Source organism: Actinia tenebrosa, unplaced genomic scaffold, assembly GCF_029948245.1.
Source record: "Actinia tenebrosa isolate PJP-AT-01 unplaced genomic scaffold, QUT_ActTen_1.0 PGA_scaffold5__44_contigs__length_20552954, whole genome shotgun sequence".
In the NCBI taxonomy this organism is placed as follows: domain Eukaryota; kingdom Metazoa; phylum Cnidaria; class Anthozoa; order Actiniaria; family Actiniidae; genus Actinia; species Actinia tenebrosa.
The window spans coordinates 3,744,425-3,762,373 of NW_028292582.1; the positions used below are offsets into that span (position 1 = coordinate 3,744,425).

Sequence of the window (17,949 nt, forward strand, 5' to 3'; positions counted from 1 at the left end):
TCGACTGCGAACAGCTCGTGAATTGTCGTCCCGTGTCGAACTTGAAATTCACCTCTATGCTGATGGAGATTAAGGTCGTCGCTGTTCAACTTAATCAATATCTGAATGACAATTGTCTTTTAGAAGAATTCCAATCTGCCTACAAGGTCGCTCACAGCACAGAAACGGCGCTCTTGAAAATCCAAAGTGTCATCCTTATGTCCATTGATAATGGCAAAGCAGTGGCCTTGGTGTTCTTGGATATGTCGGCTTCGTTTGATACAGTGAATCATAAGATCTTACTGTCAAGACTGACTGAGAATTTTGGAATAAAAGGAATGGTATTGAAGTAGTTCAATTCATATCTGACAAAAAGGAAACAGTTTGTCGCAATCAATAACGCTGTTTCTTCTGTTTGGGATCTAAATGTTGGAGTGCCTCAAGGATCAGTGCTTGGTCCGGTTCTGTATGTTTTGTATACGTCCCCGGTAGCTGACATCATCAGGAGCTATGGGCTGAGTTATCATTTCTATGCGGATGATTCCCAACTTTACATTGCCTTCAGTCATAAGTCGCATCAACAGCTTTTGGACGCAAAGGAATGCATGCATTGAGAAGTGTGTTGCAGATATTCAAAGTTGGATGCAAGCAAATGATCTGAAGTTGAATCGAGACTGAAATCATGCTAATTCACTCTAAATTTAAAGCCTACATTTATCCACCGATCATTCAAATTGGTGATGATGTAATTGATGTTTCCTCAACTGCCACAAACCTTGGTTTTAAATTTGATAAGATCCTGTGTTGCCATGAACAAATCAAGCAAGTCTGTAAGTCCTCATTCTATTTTATCCGGAATATTGAAAGAATTAGACCTATTCTAAACAAATGAAACAATGACTTCTTAAGGGCACTGCTCGCCCATCATTGCGCAGCACAGCAAAAGATCTATTCGAATCAAATAAAATAATAACTTCTTAAGGGCACTGCTTGCCCACCATTGCGCAGCACAGCAAAGACCTATATCAACCTGAAATAATATCTCGTATGCCTCGGCTTCCCCATAGAAACTACAATAAGAGTATATTGGTCGTTTGTGTCAAGAAATCGCGTGAACATTTTGGAAGCTAATCGTTTTCCTAATTACTGTTAACAACGTATATGATTTTTTTAAATATTTCAAGCTTGTCAGTAACCTTGATAAAATGCACGTACAAGACCACAGTACATCACATGAACTGTACTTTCGACCATTCAGTGACCGTGCTTCTATTTGTTTTGAAATTTTAGGTATTTGCGAAAATGTAATAGTGAACACAAATATAGGACAAGGCTATTTATTCTCAGTGTCTAGAAATGGACACGTCTTGCTGCTAGTAATACTTAGCACTCGCCGCTTTTCCGTCTCGTGGTCATTAACAATAAATATAATTTTATTACAGATAGAGCCAACCATAATAATTTATGACAATATAAAAGTTGTTAACAGTGTTACCTTTCAACCCTCTTTCTATGGTAACATTTTACGTGGTTACACGCCTTTATATGGAAATTACACGTGGGAGAATCAAAGTCTGTGAAAAAAGGAGCAATATCTAACCTGGTTTTTTTTTATTCTTTGGCTGCGTCTTTTTTTCTGTTGCTATAAATCACTTGCCTTGCTGCAAGTTGCTAGGAATATTTAGCACTCACCGCTTTTTTTTCTCAGTGGTCATTGAGCAATAAATATAATTTTATTGCAGATAGAGTCAGCCATAATAATTTATGACAACAAGGTTGCTGACAGTGTTATCTTTGAACCCTCTTTCTATGGTAACATTTTACGTGGTTACACGCCTTTATGGAAATTACACGTGGGAGAATCAGTCTGTGAAAAAAGGAGCAATATCCAACGTGTTTTTTTTTTATTTTAAATTCTTTGGCTGCGTCTTTTTTTCTGTTGCTATTAATCACTTGCCTTGTGTTTTGTAATTATACGTTTTGATGCTACCTAGTGAGATATGCTCTATTTTGACCTTTGTCGAATACAATTAAAGCCAAAATTCAGTAACTGAAGGCCAACATTGTATCAGACTTCCATGCTTAAAAGGTATTTAGAATATGGTCACACCCACTGATCTGCCAATCAGCGTCCAGTATTTCAGCATTCTATATCCCATAGAGAAACTTAGGTGGTGGGGTAAAGAAGTATTCATAGTGACTCTATATAGAGAGCATACTAATGAGGCCTTTTGTTTGTCTTTGCTTAAATGCCTCATTAGTATGCTCTATATAAAGAGTCACTATGAATACTAATTACTTAACCCAATAAAACTGAATATACGACAACAAGAAAAAGTTGGCTATAATACGTAAAATATGGAATTCGATTTGGACAGAAAATGTGTGCATGAACAAGAATCTCAATAATAAACAAGAAAAATGCAGTTTCAATGCCAAATGGATATTTTATATATGACAACCACATAATAAATTTCTTAATTTTTCAATCGAAATGAATCTAACAAATCAGATAATTATCTAGCGTCTACACTCTTTAAGTGTCAATTGAAATTAAAATTTTTAACGTGTCTCACCGTGCTCCACAACCAACGAGGTACAGACCATGCTGTGTTTTCATTAACAATCCTTTCTTTTTCTCTCTTCGCGATATCTTCATTTCTAGTAACTTTCAATGAACTTATTTTTGTCGCCATCTTGTTTTTCATAAGTCGCTGAAGTAAGCAGAAAGGATTCCGGACTCAAAAGACACAATAAATCTTGAGTGACCACAACAGCGTCGAGCTCCTCAAGCTCCGTGTATTGACTCATACTCAAAGAAATGAATGATTCAAATCATGCTCAAAATCATAAACACTGCATGAAGAATAAACGACATTCCGTCAAATATTTTAATGTTTCATAGATAAAAGGACATCTCTCTCAAATGAGTTCATTATAAAGAACATCAAAAATGTGTAACGTTAAAAATATCTTCGTGGTTAGTGTAACCATATCTTAAGACAATTAGATAATGAAAGCTCGTGTCCTATGGGATATAGAGTCCCGGGGGCTTCGCCATCTATATCCCATAGAACACTTTCTTTCGTTATCTAATCGTCCTCTCTTCTCTTTCTCTTTCTTTTTATCTCTCTCTTTCTCTCCTCTTTGTTTCTTTCTTAAGCTCTATGTATTTAAAGGGCCGTAGCCACCGGTAGTGTTGGTCCGGTTTCAACCGGGAAAAAATATAATAAGAAAAATATAAAAAATATAAAGATATAAGAAAAATAATTAAAAAATATAAGAAAAACTGAAAACCATCGAAAACAGGACCAATCAGAAATTTGTGGCTACGGCCCTGATTTGTAACTTGTCTTGCAATTTGTACTTATACGTTTTGATGCTACCTAGAGTGATATGCCCAGTCTTTTTGGACCTTTGTCGAATTAAATTAAACCAGTGAAGCCAAAATTCAGTAACTGAAGGCAAACCTTGCATCAGACTAACGTTAACGTTGCATCAGTCAGCTTCAAAAGTATTTATAGCAGTGTCTTTCAATAATGATGTATGACGTATAATTTGGGAGCTGAAGGGGTACGAAAAAAAGGATGAAAGAAAAGAAGCAAACCTTGCATCAGACTAATGTTGCATCAGTCATGCTTCAAAAGTATTTATAACACTCTCTTTCAACAATGATGTATGACGCATAATTGGGGGGAGGGGGTGGGGATATGAAAAAAAGGAAAGAAAAGAAGCAATAAGTATTTTGTTTCGTTATACTTAATTAAGTGGTATCACCTGTTTGAACATTTCTGACCTAAAGCCTATCAAATAAAAATGAAAACTGATTATCATAAAGAATACTCGAGAAAGACCACACAAGATATTAAGTGATATTATAACACTATTAGTGTCCATGTCAAAAATTAAAAAATATTAATAGCAAAGAAGACAAATTGCTCTTAATTTATTTTGAAGATTTCAGAAAAACGTTATGAAGGCGATGACATCTCTGGCCTTCCTTTATGAAGGGGTGAAGGATGGGGTATTACTATAGATTTGTCGTTAACCAAAAACAAAAACAAATCTCATGTTTTCATACATCAAAATATGTTGTGTACAACTCAGTGATCATAAAATCGCGTAACCAAGAAATCTATACCAGTACGATAATTATTGACTTTGCCATGGAAACGTATACACACAGACACGGCAAATCGAACCATATTGCCTAGCAGCTCTTTGATTACCTTCATCTGTCAGCCCGTATAGGCATATAAAGGCATGGAACTTTCTCAATCCCCTTCATTCAAGCGTTGAAATCTTTGGCGCAAGAAGGGCTGATCATACTGCTACGATATGAGGCTTTACATTGCTTTACTTGTTGTTTTCTGTGCTACTGCCTTGAAGGCTAACCCTCTCTACTATGTCGGGCCTGTTGAAGGTATTGAAGCCAAATTGAATACGATTTATCCACAATTTGCTTTGTTATTTTCTTTATTATTATTATTTATTATCATTGATATTTTTTATTGCCTTTAGTGCATCCACTATATAAAGTTTACTAGTAGTCGTATTTTTATTGAAATCGTGCATCGCATCGTATTACATCTTTTTATTTTTATTTTTAATATTTTAATTTTGTAAATCTAAGATAGTATCGCATCATAGTTAAAATGAAGAAACTTGGCACATCTTTAAATTGTAAACCATTTCACTTTACCAGCATTCGCATTTAAATATTAGATTGTAATATCATTCCATTTCTTGATCTTTAGCTACACCAAAACCCCCAACAACTGCTAGAGCCGTATATCATGTAGTGGTTGATACACCCAAACCGACTGTTGGTACAGTTGATAACGGAGGCAATGAGGCATATGGTAAGAGACTACACATCTCTTTTCTACTACAATGGTATACAGCTATTTCAAAAAATGCTGAATACTTATATAAAAAAACTTATATTTTTGCCACTCCCCTTACGGGGCTCTTCAGTGAGGTTCGCTCCCACGCACTTCCTCTACATTCTGTATTCGCAAAACACGTAAAACACTGACTCACATGGTTGATTTTTACAGAGGAAGGGAAAATGTATATATCATATATCTTGACTGAATAATGCATACTGAATAGTGCATTCGGCCAAGACCAAAAGGAATATCATGTGTCTCGTTAGTTTTGGAATGCAACTCGTAATATACGATGATCATAATTTGCTTTATTATTTTCTTTATTATTATTATTATCATTATTATTATTATTATCAATATCATCATCATCATTGTTATTATTATTATTATCATTATTACTATCATTAATATCATTATTATTATTATTACTATTAATATCATTATTATTATTATTTTATCATTATTATTATTATTATTATCATTATTTATCATTATTTGATTTTTTAATTGCTCTCTATATATAACTAATACATTGCTACGGATGGTATGCAGCATTCACTATATTTTTCTAAATTGTTGTAGTTTACCTAAACGTATGCTTCAAATTCATCTCGACCGAATCACAAGTTTATTGATCTTATATTTTTCTTTTCTCTTTTTTTGCAAAGCGCCAGCTACAACCCCGTCGGTGGAACTAAAGCCAACACCCCAGCCATACAGTCAATCACCTGCATCATCCTCGTCAAAATCAAGTTCAGCTAGTCGACCATCCTATCGACCATCCAGTCGGCCACATTCCTCTTCAAAATCGGTATCAAAATCAGGATCAAAATCAGGATCAAAATCAGGATCAAAATCAGGATCAAAATCAGGATCAAAATCAGGATCAAAATCAGGATCAAAATCAGGATCAAAATCAGGATCAAAATCAAGATCAAAATCGAGATCTAAATCAAGATCTAAATCAAGATCTAAATCAAGATCTAAATCAAGATCTAAATCAAGATCTAAATCAAGATCTAAATCAGGATCTAAATCAGGATCTAAATCAGGATCTAAATCAGGATCTAAATCAGGATCTAAATCAGGATCTAAATCAGGATCTAAATCAGGATCTAAATCGGGATCTAAATCGGGATCTAAATCGGGATCTAAATCGGGATCTAAATCGGGATCTAAATCGGGATCTAAATCAGGATCTAAATCAGGATCTAAATCAGGATCTAAATCAGGATCTAAATCGGGATCTAAATCAGGATCTAAATCAGGATCTAAATCAGGATCTAAATCAGGATCAAAATACCGACCATCTAGTCGGCCATCACAAGCACCCACAGATGCCCCTGCCTATCAGCCAGTACAAACCGACGCTCCTACACCAGCACCTACAGATGCCCCTGCTTATCAGCCAGTACAAACCGACGCTCCTACACCAGCTCCCACAAACCCCCCAGCTTATGTACCAGTACCAGTATACGACGAAGAGGTCTAAAATCGATAAAAGTAATGAAGCTAAAATAATAAACATAGCTAGACAGCACAAGTAAAACTAAAAATTGTAGTGATTTTTGTGGTTCATGCATGTGACCTGATTTTCAATTAGATAAAACACAATGTAAGGTTAAATTTAGCTATGAATTTATTTGCGTCTTAATAAAGATTAATAACTGTGAGAATACATGCAAGGAATCTGGACCGGAATTCTTAATCGATGGTATAAAGGGAATGATCTGTGTAACGTGGGGTTTGAATTCAAGTTATTCTAATATATATTGTCTACTATACTATTAAAGTACAACTTCGTCTTCATAATGTGTGTCTTTTTCATGTCGTCTTTTGACTTTTTTTCTTTTTATTAATTCAGCGGTGATTTCAGTGTAGGCATTCGCTACATTCACTAATGCCTGCAAAGGCAGTCGCGATACAAATTTTTCCGCTCTTCTGTCAAGTGCTAAAGCAGGGTTATTTATGAGCGTCATTAGAAGAGCCCAACGGTTCCTTATTCTCTTGCTTCTACGCTCTTGGTAGAGAAACGAAAAGGAAACCCTCGGGTGTCCTGCAAAAAAGGAAATGATCATGCGCGGATTTGAATTAATATATAGATCTAACGCGACCTTCTCCCCTAAAGCCTCAGTGGCCGAGCGGTTGAGATCTCGTCTAGCAAACGAGAGGTCAGTAGTTCGAGTTCCGCGAGAACCCAACTGAGGCAGATTTTAATCTGCTTATACACATTGACAAAAACACATTTCATAAAGGAAATATTGTTTCTATATAACGGTATTATATTACATTTATTTGCATTCGTTCTATTCTTCCACGAGCTTCACATAACTGAAGAGTGTCTTTTACTGTGTTTTGTGGGCATTTCCATTCTACGCATTCTAATTAAAAAATGCCATCCATGCATAGTTCAGTTTGGTTTTGGGATCCTTCGTTTTACACAACTCAGGACTCCCCAAGGTTCTTAAAGTGGTTTTACTTTTACATAGCACTAACCTTCGACTTCTAGGAGTTCAAAGTTTTCTGATGATCTTGAGAACTTTGTCTTGCGGCTGACCACCACGAGAAGTATACGGCAGAACGTGACTAGTACAGGGTTAGAATGTGTGTGCTCCAAGTAAAGATACCCTAGATAAGCCTCGTAACCTTTCATGTAACCAGAAGGAAAACCTTTAATGTAGATTTAGCATTATCTCCAAGAGATCAGTTTACCTATATGCCAGTCAACCAAAATCGTACAGTTTGTTAAAATATTAGGCAAGGTTCAGTATGCTTCCTTACTCCTCCTCAATTAAGGGAAATTGGGACATTGGGTCATTGGTCATATAAATGTATAGATGTCAAGCTTTCTTACCAGGATCACAAAGTTCATAATCCCTTGGTACCAAACTCTTTTGAAGTCGTCCAAGGAACATAATCCAAATTGCAATGCAGACTATAATCCTCTTTAACAAAGATACCACTCCAAGAAAAATGTTGAAGAAGAACAGGAAATAGGTGAAAATGTGAAAAAGTCGCCTAAAAGCAATTCAAAAATATGTAACTATAAAAATGATCGTAATAAACAAACTGTACCTTATTCGTACATTCCCTTTCACGCTAGATAGACTGCAATCGTGTTTAGTCAGAAAGGGGTACAAAGCCTGCAATGAGGGTAGACTGCAGAAAGTAGGAAGTCGCCAACACCGCCAATGCTGCAATGCACGAGTTGGATCTGGGAGCGACCTAAAATTTGTGCTCGCTTTGTAAGGGACTGCTGGTACGAATAGCATGAACTTTTTGGTAGCTATCTCCAAAGGTCAGAAATGTCATTTTATTTTATCTTATCGACAACACGAATCCAAAATAACCAATTTTATTGTTAGAATGGAAAGGTTATATACAAAAGTAAAACACATTTGAAATAAATAAATGTAGGGTTGCTTCAATTCATACCTATTATTAAGAGTCAATGTTGCTCCTTTGTCATGAAGAAAAACAAACTTGGCCATCAAATACTGAGATAAGAAGAGTAACAACGAAAATAGGATTGTTGGCCTGGAAAAAGAAGGGCAATATGGCTACTTAATTCTCTGTCACTTTAAAATATATATAAATTTTCCACTTGTCCAGCATTTCCACTTTTGCCACAAACTCTTGATTGCCGAATTTCTGTTACCTTGAGCAAATCTAGAGCCATACTGCTTCGTGTCACCAATGTCACAAATACAGTTTAAATAATTATCCAAAATAGTTCCCTTGACAATTCCCTGCGCCATCTTGAAAGGTAGCCATGCCTTTACTTCGAAGCGAGACGAACGGTGAGCTTGCAATGATAGAGACCTGTGAATAATAGTCCCTTTCACAGTTCCCTGCGCCATCTTGAAAGGTAGCCGTGCCTTTGCATGGAAGCGAGACGAACAGTGAGCTTGCAATGATAGAGACATGTGAATTATTATCCAAGGTGTTAAAAAAGGTCTCTATCATTGTAAGCTCACCGTTCGACTCACGTTCGATGCAAAGGCACGGCTACCTTTCAAGATGGCGCAGGGGACTGTGATTTGATAGAATTCGATGTATAATGCCAATATTAAAGTCCATGCATATATTAATATACTGTATGTCTTACCAAATATTTTGTATCATAGTGTACAAGAAGGAATCAAGCTTTCCTCTTGTCAAGGGTTCTATGATTTCTATTCCTATGAGAGTGCAGACTGCAAACAGAAGAAAGTGCATGACGAGAAAGCCTAGGAAAACAATAAATATTCATTAGTTAGTAGCCTTAAACCTCCCAAAGGCATTTCTAATTTATCTTCTCTGTATCATTTTTCGATTAGTGGGTTACCTGTATACTAGTTTGGTCGCGTTGGACTGAAAGAGAACTTATACTAACATATACTTTCGTGTGGGAGGTTTTGAGTGCAATCCCCGACTTGACCAATACTCTTAAAATGTGCTGCCTTTGTAATGACACTCAGCACCATTAAGGCATGGCTCTTTTGAGGAAGTGATGGAAAATCAGTTATTTATTCATATCTTTGACAGTTTATTATGAATCTTTCCCAAATTTGGCTCGTAGTAGTAATTCTTCAAGGCAAGCAATTACCGCATATCTGTTACCATGGAAACCAAGTCACGTGACCACAAGGCCGCCATCTTGGATTTTTTAAACAAATCGTTTGTAATCGTATTGAAACTACTTCAAAAGTCCTGAAAATCCATATTCCTTTTGATATTTGCAATACCTATATGGTTCTAATTGGATATCTTAGAAATTATATTAAGTTTAATTTTTAGAATATTTTTAATTTTTTGGAAAAAATAGAAAATATTCTAAAAATTAAACTTAAAATAATTTCCAAGATATCCAATTAGATCCAAATAGGCATTGTAAATATGAATAGTAATCTGCATTTTCATGACTTTTAAAGATGTTTCGGTACGTTTACAAACGGCTTGTTTAAAAATCCAAGATGGCGGCCTTGTGGTCACGTGACTTGGTTTCCATGGTAACCAAGGCTCTAAGGATCCTTCTTTTCACAAAAGACATTAACTTACCAAGTTTGGGGAAGATTCGTAGAAAACTGGCTATGATATAGCTAAACAGTTTTTCATGTGAGAGCCATGCCTTAATGATGCTGAGCATCTATAAAAAAAACTTTTGCAGTACCACCGTCAGTTTAATTTGTTGCCTTTACTATTGATTTCTTAATGGATTGATTGTAAGATAATGAGAGATAATGAGGCGATTTTAGGGGGATCTGCGGACGAAATATATATGAAAAACAGTTTATGGAAGTTGAAATAATTGTTGTATAATTTTAAAGGCTCATTAGTTCCTTAATAAATCACTTTGGCTCTGCAAATATGTCCATTAAATATATAGATAAAATGCAATATGCTTACCCCAAGTAATATAAGCAACTTGATAACCAGAATATTTGAGAGTTGCAACCTATATAGATATTTGTAACGTTTGCAAGGTCAGCTGTACTTACGTAGGATATGCAGCAACTAGGATTTTCCTTAAGTGGGATTACGCCCTAAAGACCTTTTAGCCAATCAGTCCATAATTTGTTTGAGATTTCGATAAGACTAGACTAATGTTTGATTTTCATTCTTTCTTTCGTTTCCTAGTGAAATATGCTAGTAGCATTTCAACTGAAAGCGGTAAAAGGTGATCGTAGCCATAGGGTTCTTTCGGTAGATCCGAAAAGAATCGAGCGATACGTAGGGTTTGAACAGTAAAATTATAATAAAAATGGCGTTAGGAACACCGCACTGAGTCTCAGTGATGTTACGATAATTTCAATAAAGTAAAACTCTAAATCGTCTTAGGGCCAGGTCAAACTTCAAACTTCACATGAGTCGAACCGAATTAAAACAATGGATAACAAGGGGGTTTTCTTTGATCTCAGCACCATTAAGGCATGGCTCTTTTGAGGAAGTGATGGAAAATCAGTTATTTATTTATATCTTTGACAGTTTACTATGAATCTTTCCCAAATTTGGCTCGTAGTAGTAGTAGTAATTCTTTATGGCAAGCAATTACCGCATATCTGTTTCCATGGAAACCAGGTTACGTGACCACAAGGCCGCCATCTTGGATTTTTTTAAAAATCGTTTGTAATCGTATTGAAACTACTTCAAAAGTCCTGAAAATCCATATTCCTTTTGATATTTGCAATACCTATATGGATCTAATTGGATATCTTGGAAATTATTTTAAGTTTAATTTTTAGAATATTTTTATTTTTTGGGAAAAAATAGACAATATTCTAAAAATTAAACTTAAAATAATTTCCAAGATATCCAATTAGATCCATATAGGCATTGTAAATATGAATAGTAATCTGCATTTTCATGACTTTTAAAGATGTTTCGGTACGTTTACAAACGGCTTGTTTAAAAATCCAAGATGGCGGCCTTGTGGTCACGTGACTTAGTTTCCATGGTAACCAAGGCTCTAAGGTTCCTTCTTTTCACAAAGGACATTAACTTGCCAAGTTTGAGGAAGATTCGTAGAAAACTGGCTATGATATAGCTAATCAGTTTTTCATGTGAGAGCCATGCCTTAATGATGCTGAGATGCCATTAGGTTCGGTTCAAGTTCGACGTTTCACATTAACTTTATATGCTATCGTTACAAGACAAAATACTAACTGTCATAAAAGATGGGGATTCCTTTTGGATCTTTTTGGGCAGCAAGCTTTTATCTCCTCTCTGTAACCGCCTAAGATGACTTCTAAAAAGAGATAAAGAAGCATCCTTGAACTTATCTACAGTCCAACTCAGAAGCTGAGATTGACTGTAGTTAAGGCGGCCTTATAAAATGTGGGGGGAAAAAACAGATAACGGCAGCTCAGCTCGATTAGCTTGCTATACTGAGCAGCTATTACCTGAATCTTGGCTATAAACATTAATGCAAGTTGTAAAGCATAATTTGATATATATATACATATATATGTTATTATTATTGGTAATAAAGATACTTGTTGTTAAGCATGACACTTTTATGTAAGAAGATAACATATATGCACGTTACATTATATCGTCGCGTATTCGAGCGAATGTTTTTAATAAAATATTTGGAAGGCAACGGTATAGTTTAATTTAAATCAGTGGCAAAATAAGGCAAACGGCAGTATCAATTACTAAAGACGTAGATGTAGGCTCATTCAGGCCTTTAAATTACGCTGGAGGATATTCAGTCTCAACACATTCTCTCGTCCTTAAGATCTAAGGTTTAGAAAACCGCCCAACTCCGCTCCGCCTCAGGGACTACACTTGGGGTGCATCAGTTACATCATAGTTAATATCAACTATGGTTATTACATCATAGCCGCCATGCTGATTGAATATAACAAAACATTTCTCCTTATAATTAGCTTCTCTTGTTGGATCAACCAACATGGCGGTTCTTTCATTGTTATTTGTATCTCAAGGGATTTTGAAACTTGTGGTTGCAACCTGAGGTTTGACCCTTGTCCCATTCCGGCTTCAGGCTTTAGTGTTACTACTGGACCTTACCTGTGCAAAGACATCATGTTGATTGTTGCAATGATGTAATAAGCGGTGCTTATTGTAATGGCAGTGAACCATGAAACTATAAGAAAATGAGATCAAACCATCATTAGTAATCTAAAATTAGCAATTGGTCGTTAGCATTAAAATAAGTTTGCAGCAGTAACGCGGAGACAGCTTCAAGTTTGGGAGGAAGGAGAAACGAACAAGTTTTAGCGGCTCGAATGGCGTTTCGATCGTGTTATCAATAAAGTAAAACACCATAAATCAGAAACCTGAAACCTGGAGGGGATGGAAGTGGAAGGGCTTTTGACATTCTAGCCACCTCCACGCATACAATCACCTTCACAACAATTTGTGTAAATAATCGGTATGTGGCGTCATTGCCGCCATATTTGATAACGAAAAAAATAAAATGAGATAAAACAAAAGCTTTCATCTTCAGTGATTTCGTTACATGAAACCTTACGATTGCGCATGCATTTTGACATTTTATTCTCATTGCACGTTGATAACGAAAAAAAATAAAATAAAACAAAACAAAAGCTTTCATCTTCAGTTATTTCGTTACATGAAACCTCACGCGCATGCGCATGCCTTTTGACATTTTATCCTCATTGGAAGACATGCACGTCACCTTTTATAAAAGAAGTGCCCAGTTGTTAGCAAGAAATCTACTAATCTGACAAATACCATGCATTATACACTCTTCTTACCTCGCATGATTAATGTCCACTTTGCTAACATGGGATTCCAACCAAATGCAAGCATCGCCATAGTGATTTTAGTTATAATGGGATACAAATAAAAAAGAAGGTAGTGGTTTTTGGGCAGGCCAAGTATAACCAGTCTTATGCCAACCTAGAAGAAAATTGATCAATATTCGCAAAACCACACGATCGTTTAAGTTCAAGCATTGTACGTTCAACTGTGAAGGCCAACCGTTATTTAATTGAACGCGAGGTTTGATTGGTACTTTTGCTAATAGACCTTTTACAGATTCGCTTGAGTGAGCACGAAACCTGTAATACGGGGATGGAATGCGGATCCAATTTTATTGTCCAAGTTTTTGCACAACTTTAGGATTGAATATTAAGGTAAGACATTCAATTTACCTTAAAATCCACGCAGTCATGGCAAACTGTTATTTGATAATGTATGCTAGTTTACATCTACCACCCTCGGGCCCCTATTGGTTGGTTGGTTGATGTTCTGCGGATACTCACCTCAAATAATATGATGAGACTAATAGCATATGTGCAGATAACACGAGTAGAGTATTTGAATTCTAGAGATATGATAAAAATATGATTTAGCTGTGATAAGAAGTTTTCCACAATTCACGTTATCTTTAGCTGACTGCGAGGTGTGGTATTTTGTTTTTGTTTTCCATGATGAAAGAAATGATTGGAGCGAAGGAAAAGGGAATTATATTAGGCACGTCAGTGTAAATATTGTTACAGCAAGGAGCCGTACAGTTGTTTTCCACAATTCACGTTATCTTTAGCTGACTGCGAGGAGTGGTATTGTATTTTTGTTCTCCATGATAAAAGAAATGATTGGAGCGAAGGAAAAGTTAGGCGCGTTGGCATTAATATTGCTACAGCAAGGAGCCGTAGAGTTGTTTAGAAAATGTTGAAGGGGCGAACGGTGAATGGTGATCAGAGATTGGTGATTGCACGCCCGAAAGCAGCTGAAAGCGAAGACCTTATATGGCGAGTTGACACGCTTATGATTCAAATCTCTGAATCATAAACTATGACCATAACTCCTTTCGGACTTGCAATCGCCAATCAATGAATGATCACTATTCACCGTTCGCCCCTTCAACCTTGTTGAACGCGATGATGATACTGCAAGTGTTGCTGTGCTTATCAAACTGAACGGTTTTACCTTGTCGGCTCTTGTATACTTTTGATTTGACTGCGTCTATGATGCCTTTTTTGCAACGCCTAAAAACGTTAGCAGAAATGACAGATGTTGCTGCGATAAATCTCCTTATGTGTCAGTTAACATCCTTAAGGCAATCAGTTAAATGGAAACTTGTCTTTTAATAGAGGCTTTGCACCATCACGTGCAGACGCCCATAATAAAGCTTGGACTGCCTGCAGTTAGATGGCAGAACAATGAAATCCCATTGCTCTCGGGAATTGAATTCTTTCTCATGTAAAACGATTGTATTGCATGTTACTGTCATCTAAAATGGCTGCAGTCAGGGAGGATGGTGTAAAAGCTCTATAAGAAGGTAACTCCTACTTTTAGTTGGCTCAACCGCTAACAAAAAATAGCAACAGTGACCGTACATAAGGGAGGTGAGCCTTTTGTAAGCTAAACTGTATGTGACTCACCCTTTGGGTGTTTTCATTAGCAGCCTTAAAGTAGATTTGTATTGGTAAGAGTTTTTCCAAAGCTGTTCCTCCTGAAAAGTGAAACAAAAAAGGGACGCATATAAACGTACAATATGTAAAAGTCTGCGAAGCGCATGCACGGAGCAGTGGCGTAGCAAGGTCTTGACCAAGTGAGGGGATGGGGAGCAACAATAATTTTTCTGCACACGCGTACGCGTTTCGTATTTAGAGTTTTCCCGCCCTATCCATAGGAATCCCTAATGAATCTTCGATGCTAAGATACGAGGTGCAAAACAGTAAGTTGAAAATCATTTCAAAAGAAAAACATAAACTCAATAGAAATTAGTTTTATTATATTTCACCGAAAAAGAAAAAAAAAAAAAAAAAAAAAGAAAAAGTAAAATTATTAGGCTTTATAGTCAAACTTTTGGTATTGCAGGTACCTGAAATATCTAATTCAGACAAACGCGGTTAAACCATTTACGAACTGTCGTGTTCACATAATGGAACTAATTTGATTAATTTCGCGCTGCGATTCAGACATATACGTGGTGGACATTTCGCCAAATGTTTTATCCTGTGCCCGCACCTTAAGACGTACCTACCATTTCAAAATATACCTAAAATTAAACAATATAAAATAAAAGAATATATACGTATAATTATACGTACGAGATCCTGTTCAGCAGCCCTGCATCGTCGGAAAAACTGAACCAATCCTTTTACGATTATAATAAGATAGGCAATCACTAGTAGAAGAAGACATACGCGCTCTGGCAAGTCCACCAAAAAGTACAGTTCATACGGTAAAATGGGGAATACCCATTCCTAGATAAGTCAATAAAATAGTGGTCGTTAAAAATCTTTCTTGTTGACCTTTCGATCTTCTTCTGAAGCCTATAGCTACTAATATCGTGTCTAAATGAATATTTTTATTATTATTATTATTATTATTATTATCATCATCATTATTATTATTAATGTTATAGCTGGCGAGATAGAATGCGTTTCTTGTCATGTAACGATTATTTTTATCTTGCGTCTAGTTATCGCAGTGTCTGTATGTCTGTCTGTCTGTCTGTCTTTCTGTATCACCGCCTCTCTTCTAATTTAACACATCCAAAATAAACAAATAAACTAGCTAAGGGATCGATGGATACTAACCAGATAGATGGGGTCCGAGTAATGTAATATTAGATAAGCAGATGACGTCAACAACCTGAAACAAAAGAAAAGATACATAATATTTAGCAGCAATGTCACTTGTAGAGTCTCTGATACCCTGAAAGGCTGTTTGAATCGTAAACTTAATATTTTCATTAATTATATTATTGCAAAGGTCACCCCCCCCTCCCCTCCCCTCCCCTCCCCTCAAAAACTACAAAAAACCCAACAAACTCTAGTTAATGATGACAAGCCCAGGAATTACTAAACCAGATACCACAGAGGTGAGATGCAAGTTTACTACTACTACGTAATAAAATAATAAACCCTTTATGCTTATCTTTAAAAATCTCATGGCAATATTTGCATAATTTAATTTTAAAAATTTTTCATTTCATTCCAAAATTTACTCCCAGACACTGTACCCCCCCCCCCCCCCCCCCAAGTTGATTTGCCTAGCGAATGGTGACACATGCCATCAAAGTGTACAATCAGCATTGCTAGGAAAAAGGGGATTGGAAGAGAGAAAAGTTGCTTATTTGAATTGGGCTTCCGGGGTTGTTCAGATATCAAGGTACTTTTTTTCACCAGCGATAGTAGTTTAAATATAGTTATAAAATAACTGTTATGAATTTCGCATTCTGATTGGTTTGGAGCGCGTGCTTTATGAGAGCACATTGCACGCGCGCGCACTTTTCGTTGCGCCATTCCTATCTATCATTGTAATTTGTATTTAAAAAGAAATAAAAAACTTGCTTGCTGTGCTGTGTGCAGTCATAAAGCACTTGGGGATTGGCAGAACACTCGAGAAGTGTCGAGAAGCACTCCGCTACGCGTCGTGCTTTTCCTAACACTTCTCTCGTGTTCTGCCAACCCCCGCGTGCTTTATGACAGCACACAGCACGCGCGCGCGTTTTCTATTTCTTCATTAAAATAACTTGAATCTTGGACAGCAGCAGTAAGGGGGACTCGCGAATCGCCGGCAGGGGTCAAAAAGAGGCCCAGCCCCCCCTGGGCTTTTTCGGGTTTTACAAGGCCCTACAGGGGGTCTTGCGCGATCGGGTGGCAGCGCGAAAAGTCCCTTACTGCTGCTCTGTTGGGTACTGCAAACGGAGGTAAAAATATCTTATAAATATACGATGCATGAATGTAAGAAGTTTGTTAACGACTTTTGCATAATTTGTCTAAGACCTAAAGTTATCGTACCTAAGCCAGAACCCTTTTGGTGTTGTGGTAAAAAAATGCAGATAGAAGACGACACGTCAGCACAGTGTTACGAGTGTGGTAAGAATATTCGTAATGCCGTACCAAATGCTACCAGAGAGCAGTATTACGCCAATGGAGGTCGTAAGAAAACGCCATATAAGAGATTAAAATACTTCCGAGACTGGATGAGTCATATCCAAGGTTTACATCCGGTATATTTAGACACGCAGAAAATCATAGACCACTTAGAAGAGCCAACCCCACAAAGTCTACGAAAGACATTGAAAAAATTAAAGCTAGGGAAATATTACAAAGCTATTCCCTATCTTTTGTCTGAAATTACCGGTAGGCGTATTCCTCATGTCCCAGATATGCAAAGGGCCGAGTGGTTATTCTGTCGGCTGGATAAGGATATTCCTTATTACCCCGACGTAATTTACGAAATATTTTACAAAATAGACCCCAACCACCCCCTATTAGAATGGATTCCGAGAAGATGAAATGTGCAGTCGAAATCCCCCTACGTTCTTTTCAAAGCAGATGTCTACTGAGCGAGTTTTCTTTGTAGATCTTCCTTTGCCTTTTGATAGATCTGTTTTCGAGATTCCTCGGAAAGATCTTTCACTATGGTTTTTTTATTGCCTGACTTTAATTCTCCGTATTTCTTTTCCTCCGCGAGGATCAAAGAAAACTCCGCGTCGTCTATGCGGCGGTCCTGCAGAGCCTTGGAGACCAAGTCGGCGATGGTGTTAGCCTTTGCTCTTGCTAGGGCTATATGAGTGTCGTGCTTGGATATCTTACCGGACAATTGCTTTATAATGCCTGTCGTAACAGCGGAAACAATGCCGCAGACA

At 36.8% G+C, this 17,949-nt stretch overlaps 2 protein-coding genes across 3 annotated transcripts in view; one reads left to right on the forward strand and one right to left on the reverse strand.

Annotated features, from left to right (window-relative positions):
- The first annotated feature begins 4,261 nt into the window (after positions 1–4,261).
- Positions 4,262–6,683, forward strand: LOC148906346 (uncharacterized). The gene is made up of 3 exons (XM_089038243.1): positions 4,262–4,402; positions 4,737–4,841; positions 5,540–6,683. The coding sequence occupies exons 1-3, from the start codon at positions 4,318–4,320 to the stop codon at positions 6,361–6,363; spliced, it is 1,014 nt and encodes a 337-aa protein (XP_088894369.1). The 5' UTR covers positions 4,262–4,317; the 3' UTR covers positions 6,364–6,683.
- The window catches only part of LOC116295884 (stimulated by retinoic acid gene 6 protein-like), a 30,791-nt gene continuing 19,500 nt past the window's right edge, over positions 6,659–17,949 (reverse strand). Inside the window, exons 6-19 of one of the 2 annotated variants that reach the window (XM_089038241.1) lie at positions 15,890–15,944; positions 15,398–15,553; positions 14,726–14,796; positions 14,271–14,329; positions 13,604–13,665; positions 13,094–13,238; positions 12,384–12,459; positions 11,517–11,598; positions 10,260–10,308; positions 8,980–9,100; positions 8,307–8,408; positions 7,726–7,889; positions 7,368–7,517; positions 6,659–6,927 (exon numbers count right to left, since the gene is read on the reverse strand). In XM_089038241.1, the coding sequence (XP_088894367.1) occupies positions 6,659–6,927; positions 7,368–7,517; positions 7,726–7,889; positions 8,307–8,408; positions 8,980–9,100; positions 10,260–10,308; positions 11,517–11,598; positions 12,384–12,459; positions 13,094–13,238; positions 13,604–13,665; positions 14,271–14,329; positions 14,726–14,796; positions 15,398–15,553; positions 15,890–15,944 (1,561 nt within the window). Of the gene's footprint in view, positions 6,928–7,367; positions 7,584–7,725; positions 7,890–8,306; positions 8,409–8,979; positions 9,101–10,259; positions 10,309–11,516; positions 11,599–12,383; positions 12,460–13,093; positions 13,239–13,603; positions 13,666–14,270; positions 14,330–14,725; positions 14,797–15,397; positions 15,554–15,889; positions 15,945–17,949 lie in introns of those variants that run through there. The other variant, XM_089038242.1, reaches the window with a different exon arrangement.